The sequence below is a fragment of the Aspergillus tubingensis genome (assembly GCF_013340325.1).
Source record: "Aspergillus tubingensis WU-2223L DNA, scaffold_2, whole genome shotgun sequence".
Classification (NCBI taxonomy): domain Eukaryota; kingdom Fungi; phylum Ascomycota; class Eurotiomycetes; order Eurotiales; family Aspergillaceae; genus Aspergillus; species Aspergillus tubingensis.
The window spans coordinates 155,958-173,804 of NW_023336276.1; the positions used below are offsets into that span (position 1 = coordinate 155,958).

Here is a 17,847-nt window from a genome sequence, read left to right on the forward strand (position 1 = left end):
AGACCCTTGCCATCGATCTAAGTATTATGTTACTACTGTCCATTGCTCGTTGCTCGTGCCCTACTCTCTAAAGTCGAAACCAGCGATTATGGATTCCAGCGTCCCGGAATTGCACCCAGCAATCATTCAGTCCGATCTGCTCCTCCCCATCACCGACCCCGTCCCCAAGTGTACGACCCTCAATCGCTCTATTTCGTAGGTCAGCCAGAAGGAATTACAGCCACTGAAAGAGAATCCTTGCCGGAAGTCAAGATGACTGCGTTTAACGTCAAAGACCTGGCTGCGCGTGCTGCCCAGCGCCTCGCGGAACACCGCCAAAAGAGCGAGGCCCGTGGCAGCACTTTCAGAACGGAGCCACTGCCAATGGACCGTGTCTCGAGTCTGGACACCAATTCAATGAGAACCATGTCACATAGCGAAGACGAACACCGCCACAAGTCGAAGATGAGTCGGCTTGTGCAGAAGGTTCGAGGGCGGTTCTCGAAGCGTCTTGCGAAGAGGGAGGTAATCGACGAGTAAGTATCCCATCGAGATATTCCATCCAAGCCTTTGCTTTTGATGATAGCGCTAACTTACTCTATAGACCCTGCGCATGCTGTTTGGATATTATGCCCGCGGAATGCCTGATCAGCATGCCGTGTCAGCACAAGTACTGCAGCAGATGCTTGAAGAAGTTGGTGTTCACAGTTATGCCGGAGGAAGGACTGTTCCCACCCAGATGCTGCAAGCAGAAGATCCCAACGGAGGTCATCCTCCCCGTGCTGACACCGAAGGAGAGGACGGTCTATTTCGCCAAGGTGCAGGAGTATGCGACCCCAGCCAGAGAACGCTGGTACTGTCCTGCGCCGACGTGCGGCCGGTTCATCCCACCGAAGCATCTGAACAGCAAGCTCTCGTCCCAAAGCTGCCCATACTGCAGCACGACGTTCTGCTCTGGCTGCAGATGCCCGGAGTACAATAATAGTACTTCGACTGGGAAGAAAGATCCGGGCTTTATGGCCGTCTTCGAAGATCCGCGACTCGGCAAAGCGCAGAGGGGTCTCAAATGTGGCTCTTTGGTGGACCTCTTGTTCAATTGTGATCACGTTACGTGTCGGTGCAAGGCACAAGTTTGGTAAGTTCCCCCTTCACCCTGCCCAGCACAAGCTGCATCTAGATATCCTAACCGAGACACAGTAACCTCTGTCGCAATCCATGGCTATCGTGCACTTGCGCCAAACCAGGTCAACGGCCCATCGACTTCCTCACCTTTATCATCGGCCACAGCGGCGTGAACAAAGACCAGGAGGCCGAACTCGCCGCAGTGGTGGCTGCCATCCTATGCAACGAAAGGTTGCGGGATGAAGAATTGGCAAAGACCCAAAGCGGCATGAAGGAAAAGGCGGGAAGCGCTAACAGAAGTCGGGCAAGTCTGCTGATACCGCAGCAGGCGACTCGGGCTAGGAGGGTTTCCTAGGCTCTGAGTATTGGGTGGATAGGAACCAGATTGATTATTTTATCTCCAACTTGAAGGGAGGCATTCTGTTTTTCGAAAATGTATCCTGGCGGCACACTCCTTAACTTTTCCTTTGTCTAGTCGTGTTCAATTAGCGTGTTATGATTATGAGAATGAATTATTGACTCTATATGATGTTGTTGTCCGATTTGTAAGCGTATGAGGGATAGTTAGTACTATATGGGTCGTGACTTGTACCTGGTACAAGTGTTGCTGAGACACCTTAGTGGTAATGTATGTCTGGGTGTACAACGTTAATGCTGTGTGCTGTCTTTGCTGCATGCAGTGTGACTACTTCTCGGTCACCAGTATTTAGATGTACATGCAATTCCGAATCAGTCATTAGCAAGACACCCCAAACCGGGGTACATAGTATTCTAAGACATCACAGCATATAAGGGAGGGATATCGCAACGTTCGCTTGGATAGATACAGAGTTGATTGGATCAATCAATCAATTAATAGTCGTAGAAGCCCTTTCCAGTCTTCTTGCCCAGCCACCCAGCATCAACCATACGCTTCAACAGCCCGGATGGCCGGTACTTACTATCACCAGTCTCCTGATGCAAGACATTCATGATAGCGAGACAAGTATCCAGACCGATGAAGTCCGCCAACACCAACGGACCCATAGGCACATTTGTGCCCGTCTTCATGATGTTATCAATATCCTCACGACCACCGACGCCGGTCTCTAAACAGATGATCGCCTCATTGATATACGGCATGAGGATCCGGTTCGCCAGGAAACCAGGCGAGTCCGCAGAAACAGAAGCGACCTTGCCCATACGCTGGACAAAAGCGATAGCGGTATCCTTTGTTTCCTGGGAGGTTTGCAAGCCAGCAATAATTTCTACGCCCTTTTGCACGGGCACGGGGTTCATGAAGTGCGTGGAGATGACGCGCGAGGGGGCCTGCAGGTCCCTGGGGTCTGTAGTGGTGGCGGCTGCGATCTTGGTGATGGAGATAGAGGAGGTGTTGGTAGCGAGAATGGCATGCTTAGGGGCGATTTGGGCGAGTTTTGAGAAGATAGAAGTCTTAAGGTCAGGGATCTCGGGGACGGCTTCGATGACGAAGTCGACGGTGGAGAGGTCGTCCATTTTGAGGCTCGTGGTGATGCGCGCCCGGGCAGCGTCGGCGGCGTCCCGGGTGAGACGTTCTTTGGATACATCTTTGTCGAGGAGTTTGTCTGGAGGAGTGAAGTGGTTTAGTTTGATGGTGCTGGGATGGTGGTGAGGGGTGCTATGTACCGGCAAACTTGAGTCCCTTGTCAATGGAAGCTTGGGAGTTGTCGATAAGGGTCACTGGGACTTGGGCTTTCTGGGCAGCTACTAGAGCAATTCCTAATCCCTATAGGATATTAGTTGCGTTAGGCTTTCATATACTCGAGCCAACACCGTATTGTCAGGGTCACTAACCATCTGCCCAGCTCCTATCACACCCAGCGACTTAACCTCGGCAGCATGGACGGCGGACGAGGTGCTGAAGGCCCGCGAGGCCATTGAGGGGCCCCGGTGGCAGAGAGAGCGCAATGATGAAGACAGCATATTGTCAACTTGGGTACGAAGACTCTTGATACAGGATACGGAGCAGATCTAGCAAAGAGGGGAAGTAGTAACCCGATAGTAAATAGAGGGCCGCACGGAGATGCATCGGGCCTCGGCCAATCTCATGTGATCCGACGTCATCGGCTACCCGCGGCTTTCTCGGCTGATTCGTTTATCCGGGATTTCCAAAGGCGGTGACACGTCGACGCGTGAGATACGCGCCATTATTGGTTGATGGCCAATTTAGGGGTGCGCGCGCAGGATCACCAAGCAGAGCATGATAGAGAGAAGGAGGAATGATACAAGGTGTGCAAGCCCAGCATGGAGAACGAAGAACCAGTGCTGTCTGCACCGGACGTGCAGGTAGTGGACCCCGATGTCCGCGCCCATGTCTATAGTCTCGTCACTGCCGTGAGTAAACCCCCTTCAAGGACTGAACAATAGGATAGGAACACAGCTGATTGTTCGCTCATAGTTGGGTGGTTTCAATGGCGAAGATGCAGACAAGTATGTGCTGGGAGATGACGCTCTGGCTTGTCTCCGGGATATTAAACGCTGGCTGAAGCTATACGATGAGAAACACAACCGGATGGATGTGGCACGGTGCTTGGGAGAAGCCAATCTTGTCAACGGAGATTTGCTACCCATCCTGGCAGTCTGGGCGAGCAGCAAGAAACAAACCAAATACATGTCTAGGATCGCATTGGCATGCTGTAAGTGATGCTATGTGCTACAGTTCTTTGCGACGATATCTAACAGACAGCAGTAGAGCTGCTGGTCCCTTTGACATGGCCGGTAGAACTACACGGGGAATTGACAATCAACCATCATCGGCATATACCATACATACAACATGTCCACGTTTCATATAAGCGAGGCCTATTAAGTCATGCTAGCACCAGCTACCTTCGGACTATTATCCGCGTCGGCATTCCGAGCATGGCCATCCCACGATCCGAGCGAACGACCCGCGACGAAGGTATCCTCAAATTACTACTCTATCTCCTCCGGAACATCGCTTTGATAACCCCAAATACTCGTCTCGCGGCGGAAGGCGACGAAGAGGAAACCTCGAGATCTGCAACAATCAACGCCTTCCAAGATCAGGATGTCTTCGCTCTGCTTCTGACTATGTGCTCCAACGTTGGCGACGACTTCACTATGCAGGATGTTGCTCTTCTGGAGATATTATTTCATCTGATAAGGGGTATAAATGTGGAGAAGCTATTCATGGATGATGAGCAACGAACAGCGAAACGGACGGACGAGCTAGACGACTTATTGCGCCAGGAGTCGTCTTTGCGGAGAGAATACGCGAAGAACGCACCAACTCGACATGGACGCTTTGGGACCATGATCTGGGTCAAGCGTGATGACGCCAAGTATTCGACCGTCTCAGGGCAGAACGTGCTCAAAGACAGCCAGGCGACCCTTCAAAAGATGGACGAGACCAAGAAGTGGAACAAGCCACTGATTCGGCGAAAGCCACAAGATTTGACTGTGCACAATGACTTCAGCACTCCGGTCCACCTAAACTCGACTGCCTCCAACAATCTGCGGATGTTCGTGGAAGAGTTTCTGGACTCGGGCTTCAACCCCCTTCTCACTCATGTACGAAAGGCAATCGAACGTGAAGCAGACCGTGTCATGGACATCAACACGCGCCAGTTTCTCTACACTACTGCCTGGTTTCTCGAAGCGGAGCGCGCACGTCGGGCACGCCAACGCAAGAAGCATGCAGAGAGCGACAAGCCGGCTAAGGAGCTGGAACCCGATAGCTTTGGTCTAGTTGCGGGCGTCCTGAATCAAGAAACGTTCGTCTTCTTGAATCGCGCTATGCAGTATGCGCTGGATAATAAAGACTGGGAAGATCTCAACGCTGGAATGCGCTGCTTCACCCAGATCTTGTTGACCGTGCAGGACATGGCCCAGTCTCCGCTCGAAGAAGACCAAGAGATCGCTGAAAACATCCAAAATCGTATCTTTTACGAAGAGACAACCCATGACCGCGTCCTCGCTGTTATTCGTGGGTACAAGGATCAACCGTTTGGGTATCTGGATGCCTGCACTGAACTCACTCACGTCTTCTTGCGAATGTTGGAGCGTTATTCGAAGGAGAACCTCAATATGCAAGTACGATCTCGGCGACGTGCCAGACGCAAAGCCAAGGATGTAGAAGGTGCTGGTAATGACGAGAATGATGAAGAGAATGGCTCCGAAGATGAAGATCGCATGGAAGCAGAACGAGTGTCCAAGGAGCGCAAGTTCGATTTCAGACGGTTTGCCGCCAAGTTCTGCAATCAGAAATGCGTTGACACCTTTGTTGCTTTCACCAAGCACTACAAGGAGTTGAACACTGAGCAGCTAAAACGTGCCCACCGTTATTTTTACAGGATTGCTTTCAAGCAAGAACTCAGTGTTCTGCTATTCCGACTCGATATCATCAACCTCTTCTACCGGATGATTAAAGGCCCAGGCGCCTTGGATTCGAGTAAACCGATATTCAAAGAATGGGAAGAATTCGTGCGCCAGATTATCCGGCGATTGACAAAGAGGCTCGATCAACGGCCTGCTCTGTTCGTGGAGCTGCTGTTCAGTAAGATCAACGCGACTACATTCTACCTCGAATATGGTCACGAGCGGCAGACAGTCACCCGTGCCAGGAAGGCTCCAGCAGAACTAGAGATCGACCCTCGACAGGCTCATACAATTGAAGAGAAAATCAGCATCATGGTGCCTGCATTGGTCTTGGATGGGGAGGAAGGTCTGGTCAGTTGGGTCAGCGATGTGTTGGGGTCGGCAGTGGAAGAGAGAGAGGCTTGGGAAGCCCAGGAGAAGGCCCTGCGCGAGGCGGGTGCGGAGAGTTCCAGAATGCCCAATCCTATGATTTGTATGTTTTTATTTGCTCATATATGAACTGGAAACTAACATTTCTGCAGCTGTGAAAGCGCGCGACGATGCATGCCAGCAGGCCATGTTTTCCAACGCGAAGCTCCGTCTTTTAATGACGTTGGTCAAGTTTGAACGACTTGGTGCAGAGGACGTGCCTGGAGCAGCCTGGGTCATTCCTTCTGCTCCAAAGGCCCAGGATCTCAGAGAGATGAAGTCATTCATCGACAAATACTTCGAGAAAGCTAAGCGAGGGACACTTGGACGAGACCCCCGTGAGCTGATCCGACGGAAATACGGTGGTGGAAAGAAGTCATCAGACAACCAATACAACCCCGATATTCAATTTGGGGACGATTCCGAGGGCGAGGACGAGGTACCAGACGGGCCCTTGTTCCCGCCGAACCCTCGGGCAGCGCCAAACCCAGCCAAGAAACCAACGAAGAAGAAAAAGCGCAAAGAACGTGACCCGGATGATGAGGATGAGGACGACTCCGTGGATGAGGAGACATTGGAGGAGCGTCGCCGGGCGCGCTTGGAAAATAGTCGAGCTCGTCTTGCCAAGATCAAGAGTGATCTGTATGTGCACGCGAGTGACGAAGACACCGACGAAGAAGGAGACAAGGAGTTCTTCCTCCTGGAGGAGCAGAGACGTAAAGAACAAGCCCAGCGTATCAAGCATGCACTACTTACCGGCATGACCGAGGACGGAGACGGTTCAACCAATAAGAAAGGTCAACGCAAGCGCCAAACCAATCGCACCCGGACAGGTGAAGCCAAGAGCAAGCGGCAACGACGCGGGAAGCAGACTGACGAAGTGGACGAAGATGATGATGTCGTGATGGGGAACATGGATGCCCCATCGCCTATGTCGGAAAAAGAGGGCACGCCATCTGAGGAGGCGGACGATGGCTTCAATTTCGATGACGATTTGGTATTCAGTCGGGATCGAGAGAAGCTGTTGGGTTCTGCTGGGAACGCAGACCAGGACTCGAACAAGCCTGATGAAGCAATGGCGCAGGATGAAGACGACGATGACGCACCGGTTGTAGCAGCAAATCGCAGACGCATGCGCGCGGGCTTCGTGGTGGATAGTGACTCGGAGTAGAACAGGTGTCTGCTCTATTTACTTTCATGGCATGATGACTTGATGCGGTGTTTGGTGTCGAGCATGAATATAGGCATTGTTTGAATTGGCATCTGTATGTATATGGATTAGCATGCATGGATAGACAATGCATACCCTTGGTTTACTGGGCAATAATGGAAAGTTCCTGTCCTCTGGTTTCGGAGATGGTGAAGCTGAGGGTCCTTCCAGTCCCCGGCTTTATCCATTCTCCTGAACTGTTCAAAAAGCATTATCGATGTGAAATTTATAGTGAGAAAAAAGGCTGCAGCGAAGTTGCATGAATGCATGTCCTCAACGCTATTGCGCCCTAACTGTTCCATACATTTAGGAGTCAAGCTGTATTTGCTTACCAGTGAGCTAAGCATCACACCTAAATGCGTCTTGGATGCTGATGAGGATATTGCCTCCGTGATCACGGGATCGATACGTGAATTCGAAGACAATATATCCCGTGTCTAAGTGAATACAGTGGCGACGCGCGTTCCTATTTCTACTTCACGCTACTTGTTATAGTTCGCTTGAAACTCATAACACAGTAAGCCATTTTCTATGCTTTGCAGTGCAGATGATGCTGGTCTCCAGCACTCTTGAATCACACTTCTCACCTTCCCAAGATCCAGTGCCGTACTAAATCCATGATGCCTGATCGGGTAACTCGCAGATCCCTTCTTGCCAGTTCTCTTCAAGTTCTCAAATGTGCATTCAAAAGTCGACGTAGCCGCTCAGGCAACACGAACACTGAAGCCAGCCACAGCAACCGCACCCAGGACACAATCAACGATTTGACCTGTCCTCCTCCAAATACCCCCCAATCACCGATGTCTGCCACAGGAACCAGCTCATCAGCATCTACACCAACCAAGAAGCTCCGTTCCGTACGTGGAGAACGAATCAGGCGAGCAGTGATGCTATCTTCAGACACAACAGACGCTGGAAAGCCTTCCACTCAAGCCGAGGAGGAAGTACAAGGACATTTTGGAGACTGCAATGAAGAATTGATCTCCGTATCCCAGAAGGAGGAGGAGAGGCAACCTCTGATCCTGCATGAGACCTCGTTCCCTGTCTCTCATCAGGCTACGGGTGAAAAGGCTCGCTATGCCAATTATTCAAGACTTCCCACTCCTGTCAAGCCACCAACGTCGAATCTGTATTCGCATGAGATGTACCAGCATGAAGGAAGACGGAGTGTGCTTTCCTCTTTGGGGGCACCTCATACTGCTGGAAAGCGGTATGGAGGGGGCAATCTGAAGTCTGGTTCATCAGTGGATAGTCCTGGAGTATGCAGCCGAAGCAACGGCATGCATGATGGCAGTACCGGAGCATCGGAGCAGAAACCATCAGGCTTACCACTCCCACAGCGAGGCCACAGCAGTGAGCGAGTTCAGCTGAGAAGAACAAACGTGCTTCCGGCTTCAACGCGCGACCATGGCAGCAGCAAGCCAGACAATGCCCGCAAGTCGCTTCCAGTGATGGTTACCGGTCGACCGTCAAAGCGGGTATTGAGCCGGAAGGAGTTGTTTCATAGTCGAGCCGAGATGGAGGCAGATCCAAACTCAAGCTCAAGCTCAGATCCTATGAGAACCCATGCAGCAGATGCGCCCCGGTCATGCTCAGGAGAGCACCACACAGACAGCCAGCAGTTCTTGCGATTGATACCGATTGAGGACAATGTCGGTCCTGGCTTGCAACTTCAGGCACGCGATCATCATTCAGATGTAACGTCCACATCTGAAGCAGAGTTGACGGGATCGAGTCTGAGGGCACTGCCGAGGCGGGTTCGGTTAACGAATAAATTCGAGAACCTGCGGGCACAGAATGAAAAAAAGGAGAAGAAGGAGGAGAAGCATTCTGGAGCAGCAGCAGCGCAGTCTTTCCTGAAATTGAATTGACCGAGCAACTCCATCGACTGGCCCGCTTCTCTCTCTTTGTGAGGTGCTGTAAGGTCTGTCCGGCTTGCACAATGAAGCCTCCAAGCATGCATTAAGCGGAGGTGCAAATGAGATAAGTTTAAAATTAATGGATTACAATGTAAACCGAATATTCAGCTTTCCCTACCATTCAATACAGACTAGATAATTCCATTCATGGGGACGAAGTAGGGATTGCAATAGATGGCCTGCCTTAGGCATGAATCGAGTGAATCCGGGAAGATTGCCGAGTGGATCTCTTCCAAGTACGCAGTGGAGTCCATCCACTCCATCAATCTATCTAGTGAGCAGCTAGGGTTCCAGACATGGAGCTATTATTCAGGGTTTCACCTCAATAGAGCATCAGGTTTCTCGTGTTTGATTTCTCTACTCATCTTCTACTTTCTCCTACAACAGTCGCAGGGAGTCTCTGAAATTCGTGAATCTTGTCCCAATGTCGTCCGAACATGAGGCGGCATCGAGGATCCTGAGCTTCCCAGTCGAAGTGTTACATTTGGTCTTCGAGCTACTTTCGCTGACTGAACTGCGTGCGCTTAGCCTTGTCAATAAAGAGCTGCGCACCCAAGTCGAGCCATTCCTCTACGCCAACATCCAATGGCTTTGGCAGGAAGCTCCTTCGCCTCCCCCGATCACACAACTCTTACGCACAATTTCATGCAGGCCACATTTGGCTGCATACATCACAAATGTTTACTTAGACGGCATGCGTATCAGAGGTCGGAATATTGCAGGCTCTCTTTACACTATTCCCATTTCCAACTCCGAGTTGACCGAATACACTGCATTCGTCCAGGGAACTGGAGTACCCTACAGCGACCGCTGGATACGCGAATTACATCAGGGCACTATTGATGCTCTTCTTGCCCTTCTGGTAGCACAACTTTCGAATCTCAGGAGCTTGTATCTTGGTCCGATTTTCACTAGAGAAAGTCGCTTTGTCGGGATGGTTCTCAACTCAGCCCTATGCAGACCTAAGATGTACAGGCTACCTACCTTTCAACATCTCCGGGATGTGTCTTTCCACCGCGTCGTGGGAGACGACGGCACAAAGCCCAATTTGACCCCCCGAGATAGAAGCAAGAACACCGCCAATGTCTTACCATTGTTTTATCTTCCGAACGTCCAAAGCATGTCCGTCACTGTCGAAAACCCGGATGAATTCACCTGGCCTGCAGCGCACTTACCTGACCCTTCCAAACTTACCTCTCTTGATTTGACCGCTGTACGGGAAGCCTATCTCGGTAACTTGCTGTTAGTCACGCCAAATCTCAAAACCCTTCGCTGGGCCTGGTATTACGACTATGGCGTCGAGGATGACTTTGTTTCGCCTATCGTTGATCTTGATGGGGTCGCGGCCGCGTTATCTCATGTTCGAAGTACTCTAACGGATTTGACAATCACAGCTGATGCCCCGATTGGAGGCAATGAGCAGTTTTATCCCGCTGTCAAGATGGAGGGCTCACTGCATGCGCTAGTGGATTTCGACGAGCTCAAGAGACTTCAGATTCCCCTGGCATTCCTCGTGGGGTTTGTCGAAGACACAACAAAGAGATTGCAGGATGTGGTCCCAAGGAATATTGAATTCCTAACCATTACGGACGAGTTGGGGCTACAGAATGACGGTGGAGAATATAATACTGAATGGCCGATCTATGAATGGACGGATTCTGCCGTTCTGACCTTGCTTCGGACATGGCTGAGGGATTGGAGATCCTGTACGCCTCATCTTCGTGGAATATCTATCTTGTTTGACTATATAGAGACAAACAGTGGGGAATGGCCCCCAGAATTGAGGCACCAAGTCATGGAGCTTGGTGCTCAAGCTGGAGTCTCCCTCGACTTAGTCGAATGGAAACGCGAGTGGTAAACTTTATCATACATCCAGAGCCACTAGGTCATATGGCTCAAAGCCACCCAAAATTATGACCATTAATCCTTATTTCTTGCTGTTGCTGCTCGTATCAGGAGAGTAGCATAACTGGATCTGGCTCCTCTTCTCTATGCCACCCGCAATCTCACTCAGACTGAACTCTTTAAACTCTTTGTTGGCATCTACGACTTCAATGCCGTACTCCTGAACAAATGTGCTGCATCCGAATTTCTCCTATGAACAGATCGATTAGCACCCAGCCAACAGAATCCTAGGAAGGAGTCGAAGGGTAATAATGCATCCACTCACTCCTTTATTATCCGTACAAGGATCAGTCCTTTTACCTCCCACAATAGTAGCAACCCTTGGCTTTTGGGAACTTAAAGACTTGCCCGGATGCACCAAGTAGTACAAATGAGCCGCCATTTCCTCACCACACTTGCCCTCATTTTTATGGATTGACTCTTTCCCAAAATCCCTCCGCCGAGTAACCTGACACCGCTCCAGAGCCTTAGCAACAGGAGTATCCGTATAATAATACGAGAACGACTCGCCTTTCTGCGACGACGCGAGTATGAGTTCGTGATCGAATGCAAGGACCGTCATAGCTTTGCTTCTCTGCCTCTTAGGAATCCCGTAGGCTTCCTGATTTGCTTGCATCTCATTGTATCCCGTGAGTGCAATTTGCCAAAGCTGCTCATCCTCAATACCGTTCGTTTCATCGTTGACCAGTCCCTTGAACTTGAGATGGCTGCTGAAGACCCAGTTTCGGATGACCGTTGAGTCCTTTGGATCCACGTTTGGCCAGGTCCTTGCGAAGTTGAGGTCAAGCTTGATGCCTAGGGCCGTGTCACCTTCTTTTGCGTAGTCTTTTTCGCCGTCGTTGATGTCGTAGGCTGTGTTAACTAGGGAATTGAATGCGAAGAGGAAGAGTAGGAGGAAATGGGAGAGGCGGGGGATTGATATCCCTCTTTTAATTTCCTGTTTGGAGGCATCTTGGTCAACGAGGAAATCTGATCGTGAGAGAGGTGTTTTCCTACTTGAAATTTCATAATGATCGGATTTTGAATCAGAACCTTTGAATCTACAAATGCATTTAATCATGGAATTCTAGCAATCCGTGTAGTTTTAAACCACCTACAGTGTTTTCGCTACACCTGCCTGTTCTCATGGTAGAAGACTCATCTCTACGTTACAAAAGGCTAACTTCTACTGCAGTAGTATAGGCCCCATAGCCATCAAATCTTGCAGAAATTTCTTCACACTAGCAATGTACGATAGCTTGCTTGCTGGGGCTATACAGGGCGGAGTTACTCGGAAGCGTTGTACTTTGGCGCATATCGTAGTAATTGATCATTTCCCGTTGAAACTAGCGCAGGGTCGACCCAGACAGTGGAATATCTAGGGATGAGCCTCAAATGAGGAAGGTTAGGGCTTACTGAATAAGCCATATAATGTAACCAACTAACCACGCAGAGTAGAAGCACTCGAGGCATACGGTAGTAGCTTTTGTCCCAAAGCTTCAGCATCTGAGGCTCAATTGGCATCGGAAACCCTGAAGAGTTACCTAATTTGAGTCACTACTTTGATCTCCAATCTCAAGGGTCCCAATCATCTTGAGATAATTGACTGTGCTAACCCAGTAATGGTTAATGGACACCTCCAGACACGGCCTCTGAGAGGACAAACGGAGAGACAAATTACTATATCGCAGGGATATTCGATCCACTTTCAAGATTCCCCTACGCTACTAAGTATTTTCTGTAGACGGTGGATCATCAAGAACTGTCTGATAGGGGTTACTTGAACACTATGCGCTAAGGCAGTTCGCGATAGTAGTGCTGGAATTACAGTCCTTGGCATCCGATGAGATTAGCTGGATGGATATGGAGTTTAGGGCAGCGCTAGTTCAGGAACTGGACTGTCAATAAGAACTAGATTAAACTATCGATTCTATGTTTTACCTTGTCCGTGGACCCTGAATTGCTATCAAGTGGGACTGCACGAGCTTCGGCCCTGTCAGAGTCGCGGAAATTTTCACCACATGTGGGTTCTAATCTCGGGTCCTTTTCGGGAATACCTCTCCCATGATTTAACCAGTCTAATGTCTACATTGTGCAGAATCGTGCCCTGGACCCTCCGGAAGAAGTTTCCCATTATCTAATCTACCTACAGATTGCTTCAGCGGGTCTCGGGGGGTCTTTTGATATCTAGTGGGCCCATGGCATAGCAGACGATTTTTTTTTGGCATTCTGTCACTAAATTCGTTGACCTATCTACAGCGTCTATACATTAGACAATCGTTGATGCTTTCTCCCATGGCCATTAGATGATGCTATATAGAACCTGGTAAGAAAGAGGAAGGACATGTCTGACAAGATTGGCAAGTTGGAAATCTCCGAAAGTCTGTGGACAGAACTAATGAACTTTACAAGCACCGCAAGAGTACCTGATACTATGTCTTTCCATTGGTAATCTCATATATAGCTGTGTCTCAGTTGAGCAGCTAGCACCAACCCAGCTTGATAGCTTCGAGATCAGTGAACTGAAACAATGACAATGTCTATTGTCCACCAAGCACCCCATTGAACTATTACACTACTCTATACGGCCGGTGGACCTTTGGCTCCTCAGTATATCTCACTAGATCTTCTAAGATGTGAGGACAGCACTGTAGAAGAGTGGTCTTCCTCTCGTAGTAGAAGATGGGATATAAAAGTTCACCAGCGTACTATACAACTTGACTAGGTCATGGCCAATATATTGAGTTATTAGAAGTTCCTTTATGCTATTTGTAAGATTTAAATAGTGTGAATATTTGTGAAGTCTCTCTTTTTCTTCTTTTCTTTTTTTTTTTTTTTTCACCCCCTACCCTGCCTAGCTTTTTTATCTGTAATGTACACGCAACCATGGCATGGCCTAGCGGCCATTGCTACTATCGGCAGTTGCGTTATTGCAAGTCCTCTTGTACCCTGGGAACTGCGTGGAAATGCAAGCATGTAATCTGTATACTTGATGGGCATAAGAGATACAGATGAATTTAATCCGGCTGAACTTTTTTACATAATAAAGCTGGCTGCTATCGGCGACTCTTATTCGGCCGGAATAGGTGCTGGAAGTCGACTTGAAAATATTGGCGAAGTACTTAACTCGAAGAGTAGTAAGTTAGTTTCTCGATTTCAAAGCTGTTTTTGAACCGTGAACTGATGGGTCTGTCAAAAATACACAGATTAGGCTTGCAGTCGCTATGATCAGGCGTATTCTGTTCTTATTAATAATGATGAATGTCTGGGAGATCCGACAACAAGAACCTTCCAATTGGAATCTTGCTTTGGTGCAGTTATCTCTGATGTCATTAATGATCAGATCCCTAATCTCAATGGGGACCAGTAAGTTATCTTGCTATCAGCTGGTATAGCCAGATATTGTCTATCTATCTCTCTTTTCTTTCTGCATATCTAACTAACATCTATATTACCCTAGGCGGTAATGATGCTGAACTTTCTAATATCCTGAATCAGTGTATTTATCAATGGGCCGTATTGAATCCTATCCAGGTCTTAGTAGCCAAGGCCGCTGCTCTTGCCAACTTGGAATATGGTTAGATGGCGGATATCGATTGGGATACATTGGCCCGTGGCTGCGATGGGCAGTTGGAACATACAAATCATCTTATTAATGGAGATGCGTTCAGCAAGAGCTTGGACAACGTCATTGCTGCGGCAAAGAAAAAGCTAGGATCAAAGTGAGTACCAGCAATACCCTAATTCAGAAGCTTGATTCTAACTGTAAAGCAGTGGTATGATCTACTACACGGGGTAAGATGCCATGTTGTTTCATCGTCCCCAGCAGTCGCTAAGAAGCGTGATGCAGTTATGCCAAATTCTGGGCCGAATATCTATCACCTGCGTGCGATAAGGTTAGCTGGTCAACCTGGATTCATGTGAGTGAAACCCAATATCTTCTCCAGTAATAGCCAGAGAGATTCTGATTGCCCATGACAGAATCTGTACAACCTATTTCAGGATACAGAGACACTGACAAGTGCTCATCGCAAAACAATGAATGACCTTGTGGACTCCGTCAATGAGAAGATTGTTTGTTCTTCCACCCACCCCTTGTCGGGTAAAGCTGATGCTAACTTTCTATTTCTACAGTCGTCTGCAGTAGAAAGAGCTGGCGCGCAGGTCAAATTTGTCGATTATGACTCTTATGTTGGCTATTTCAATGGCCGATTTTGTGAAGCTGGTGTCGATGAATCGACGTCAGATAGCAACACAAGGTGGGTGCTCAAACTCCACCATGAATGGAAAATAACCTAGCCATCGGGTAGACTGACATGACATACAGAGAGGGTCTAATGTTCTACGAGCTAAACACGTGGGATCCCCTCGGCTCTAATCCTCACAAACGAAGCCAAGACCGTCCCCTAGAGGGAACGTTTGAGGGGTCTGTGAATGAATATGCGGAGATTACCAAACTCCTCGATCCGGACGCTCAGTTTTCCAAACAGACCTCGGTGTCCGACGATACTACTGATATGACTCTTGTGGAGTCGAAACTATCTCTCAGTACTGTGTCCGAATCTTCTGATATCGAAGTTCCGAATGTGCTGCCAGACGGGTAAGAAGCTCTTCGCCTTGTTCGTGGAACGTGTTGTTGATGGAATACTGACAACCGAATCAACTTCTCATTCAGATATGGACGTGTTTTCCACCCCCAAATTCAGCTTCATGAGCTTATTGCCAATTTAGTCATCTATGAGATGACCAACAAGAATGAGTTGGACAATGGGTATCCAGAAATTCCAGAGAAATTCACTTTCGACTCATGCCCTTGGACACCTGCAGACGTCGACGATGACGAATCGATGGATGCAGGAGGCCAACAGATTGCTTTGGCATCGTACATCAATCCATTATCTGATCCCACTGCATGGACTCGGATGATCGACTACCCATCCGGCATGGTGACCGTTCTGGTTGCAAACGTCCTCAACGGACCGGATACGACTGTGGATGAGGATTGGGAGAAGGTCATCTCCCGGGCCAATACAGCGGGTAAACGAGTTCTCGGCTATGTGCGCACAGGATATCTTGGCCTGAGCCAAGATCAATTCCAGACTCGACTGGGTTCGAGCGGTCTGGCCGACTGGGTCTCACAGATCCAGACCGATGTCGACCTGTGGTACACGTTATACCCTGGCATGATTGGCGGTATATTCTTTGACGAAGGGTGGAACCAATGCGGCGACGACAATGTATATTCAGATCTGTATCGCTTTATTACTGACTATACGAAGCGCATGCACCCGGGCGCCTTTACCGTCCTCAATCCCGGGGCTACAATGCCACAGTGCTTCGAGCATAGGTATGTAGTATATACCCTTGCTGGAGATTTAGGGTGTTTTCGCTAACACTGGTCAACAGTGCCGACACACTCATGACTTTCGAGAACAGCTACGATACATACATGAACAACTACTCACCTAACCCTGACTGGACACCTAGCGATCCGCGGAAGCTCTGGCATATTATCTACAATGCCCCCTCAGACAGTGTGGGCAAGGTTGCTGAGCTGGCCCTGGAGCGCGGAGCTGGCCTGATCCATATCACCAACGACAACCTCCCCAATCCGTACGATACCCTCCCTGATGATGACTACATGCAGGTCATCATGAGCGCCCTTGAAGGTGGCAAACCGGCCAATTCCAGTCCCACCGCATATGAAAAGAACGGCCAGTCTGCATCTGCTCCCGGTTCATTAGCAGTGACCGCCTCAGATTACTCCTCCGTGAGTCTGAGCTGGGGAGCTAGCTCCCCTGCTCCCTATGCATACTCAATCTATCAGAATGGGAAAGAAGTGGCCCGTCTACCAGGCAGCATAACCAAGGTTACCATCGGCAACATCGATCACGGTACCTCCATTACCTTCACCGTGAAGGCTATCGGGTCTGGGGGGAGCGCGTCGGGTAATTCAAACTCGGTCGAGGCAACGACGCTTGAGTTGCCGGACAACCAGCCCGTCACCAACGTGAAGAGCAGCTCGACCGCCACAAAAAAAACGGTCCAGGCCGATATCCTAATCCCCTTTGCTTTCCAACGCGTCTTCTTGACCGACCCGGACACGGCCTGCGAGATGCCGGCGTGGCCCATCAACTACAATCTCGGCAATTACATTTGCACACACTACATGGTTGAGAGCGGAACTCTGTTCAAATACAGTGGTGCCGAATTGCCGGCCGGACAGACCAATTATCCCTGGGCGTGGACCTCGATGGGCACTGTCCCCGTCTCTCGGAGTGGCTACACCTGGACGTGGGAGCTTCCCATCGGCTCTGATACTGTCAACACGAACTACTTTGTCGTTGAGGCACAGGGATATGGGCCCCTGACCAATGTCTTCCATCCATGCCCCAGTACCTGGGACGATGCTACCCTCAGCAGCGGAGCCTACTGCACGGGCAACTCACCGTACGATTGTAAAGGCGCGACGCTATGCAGTACTTTGAATGTCAAGTGGTGCGACAAGGCTGTCAACCAGATGAATCGTGGCTCGACACTCTATACTGCCAATGCAGAGGCTCTCGCGCTGTCTGGTAATTGCTGGGCCAATTGGGAGCAATTTGGCTGCTCGGTGAAGATCCGCGGTAAGGACGAGAACGGCAAGGACTGCACAATTACTGGTGATGAGATGTGGGAGGCCTATCAAGATATCCGCAAAATTGGCGGATGCAAAAAATGTGGCAGCAAACACTTTGGGAATGGCTGTCTGGTCAGCGTAGATTACTACTACGGATGTGATAATCGGGATTCTGGAGTGAACGCGATTGACGTCTGAAAAGCCGGAGTTAGTATAATAAGATTTGCTTGAATATACTACAGTATGCAGCATATAGAATCTAGATGCAATTGACTTCTAAGGTTCTACCTTGTACTGTGGATATATGAGAGTTGAATACCGTGAAGCAGTACCATACCAGGTAGGCA

The 17,847-nt window shown here is 49.4% G+C and overlaps 7 protein-coding genes across 7 annotated transcripts; 5 read left to right on the forward strand and 2 right to left on the reverse strand.

Annotated features, from left to right (window-relative positions):
• Positions 1 to 252: 252 nt before the first annotated feature.
• On the forward strand, positions 253 to 1,456 carry AtWU_00608 (BRcat and Rcat domain-containing protein; the record flags this gene model as incomplete). The annotated part of the gene is made up of 3 exons (XM_035495723.1): positions 253 to 515; positions 584 to 1,114; positions 1,177 to 1,456. The coding sequence occupies 3 exons, from the start codon at positions 253 to 255 to the stop codon at positions 1,454 to 1,456; spliced, it is 1,074 nt and encodes a 357-aa protein (XP_035351616.1).
• Positions 1,457 to 1,953: 497 nt separating this feature from the next.
• On the reverse strand, positions 1,954 to 3,042 carry AtWU_00609 (3-hydroxyacyl-CoA dehydrogenase family protein; the record flags this gene model as incomplete). Its single annotated transcript, XM_035495724.1, has 3 exons — positions 1,954 to 2,684; positions 2,746 to 2,845; positions 2,914 to 3,042. 3 exons carry the CDS (start codon positions 3,040 to 3,042, stop codon positions 1,954 to 1,956), a joined length of 960 nt encoding a protein of 319 aa, XP_035351617.1.
• Positions 3,043 to 3,363: 321 nt separating this feature from the next.
• Positions 3,364 to 7,039, forward strand: tof1 (putative DNA repair protein (Tof1); the record flags this gene model as incomplete). Its single annotated transcript, XM_035495725.1, has 4 exons — positions 3,364 to 3,453; positions 3,518 to 3,755; positions 3,809 to 5,932; positions 5,982 to 7,039. 4 exons carry the CDS (start codon positions 3,364 to 3,366, stop codon positions 7,037 to 7,039), a joined length of 3,510 nt encoding a protein of 1,169 aa, XP_035351618.1.
• An 839-nt stretch (positions 7,040 to 7,878) lies between these two features.
• AtWU_00611 (uncharacterized protein) lies at positions 7,879 to 8,949 on the forward strand (the record flags this gene model as incomplete). The annotated part of the gene is made up of 1 exon (XM_035495726.1): positions 7,879 to 8,949. One exon carries the CDS (start codon positions 7,879 to 7,881, stop codon positions 8,947 to 8,949), a length of 1,071 nt encoding a protein of 356 aa, XP_035351619.1.
• A 472-nt stretch (positions 8,950 to 9,421) lies between these two features.
• AtWU_00612 (histidinol phosphate phosphatase, HisJ family protein) lies at positions 9,422 to 10,855 on the forward strand (the record flags this gene model as incomplete). Its single annotated transcript, XM_035495727.1, has 1 exon — positions 9,422 to 10,855. One exon carries the CDS (start codon positions 9,422 to 9,424, stop codon positions 10,853 to 10,855), a length of 1,434 nt encoding a protein of 477 aa, XP_035351620.1.
• A 69-nt stretch (positions 10,856 to 10,924) lies between these two features.
• On the reverse strand, positions 10,925 to 11,910 carry AtWU_00613 (uncharacterized protein; the record flags this gene model as incomplete). The annotated part of the gene is made up of 3 exons (XM_035495728.1): positions 10,925 to 11,092; positions 11,168 to 11,839; positions 11,899 to 11,910. 3 exons carry the CDS (start codon positions 11,908 to 11,910, stop codon positions 10,925 to 10,927), a joined length of 852 nt encoding a protein of 283 aa, XP_035351621.1.
• Positions 11,911 to 14,919: 3,009 nt separating this feature from the next.
• AtWU_00614 (fibronectin type III domain protein) lies at positions 14,920 to 17,698 on the forward strand (the record flags this gene model as incomplete). Its single annotated transcript, XM_035495729.1, has 5 exons — positions 14,920 to 14,955; positions 15,016 to 15,140; positions 15,209 to 15,481; positions 15,557 to 16,228; positions 16,288 to 17,698. The coding sequence occupies 5 exons, from the start codon at positions 14,920 to 14,922 to the stop codon at positions 17,696 to 17,698; spliced, it is 2,517 nt and encodes an 838-aa protein (XP_035351622.1).
• Positions 17,699 to 17,847: the final 149 nt, after the last annotated feature.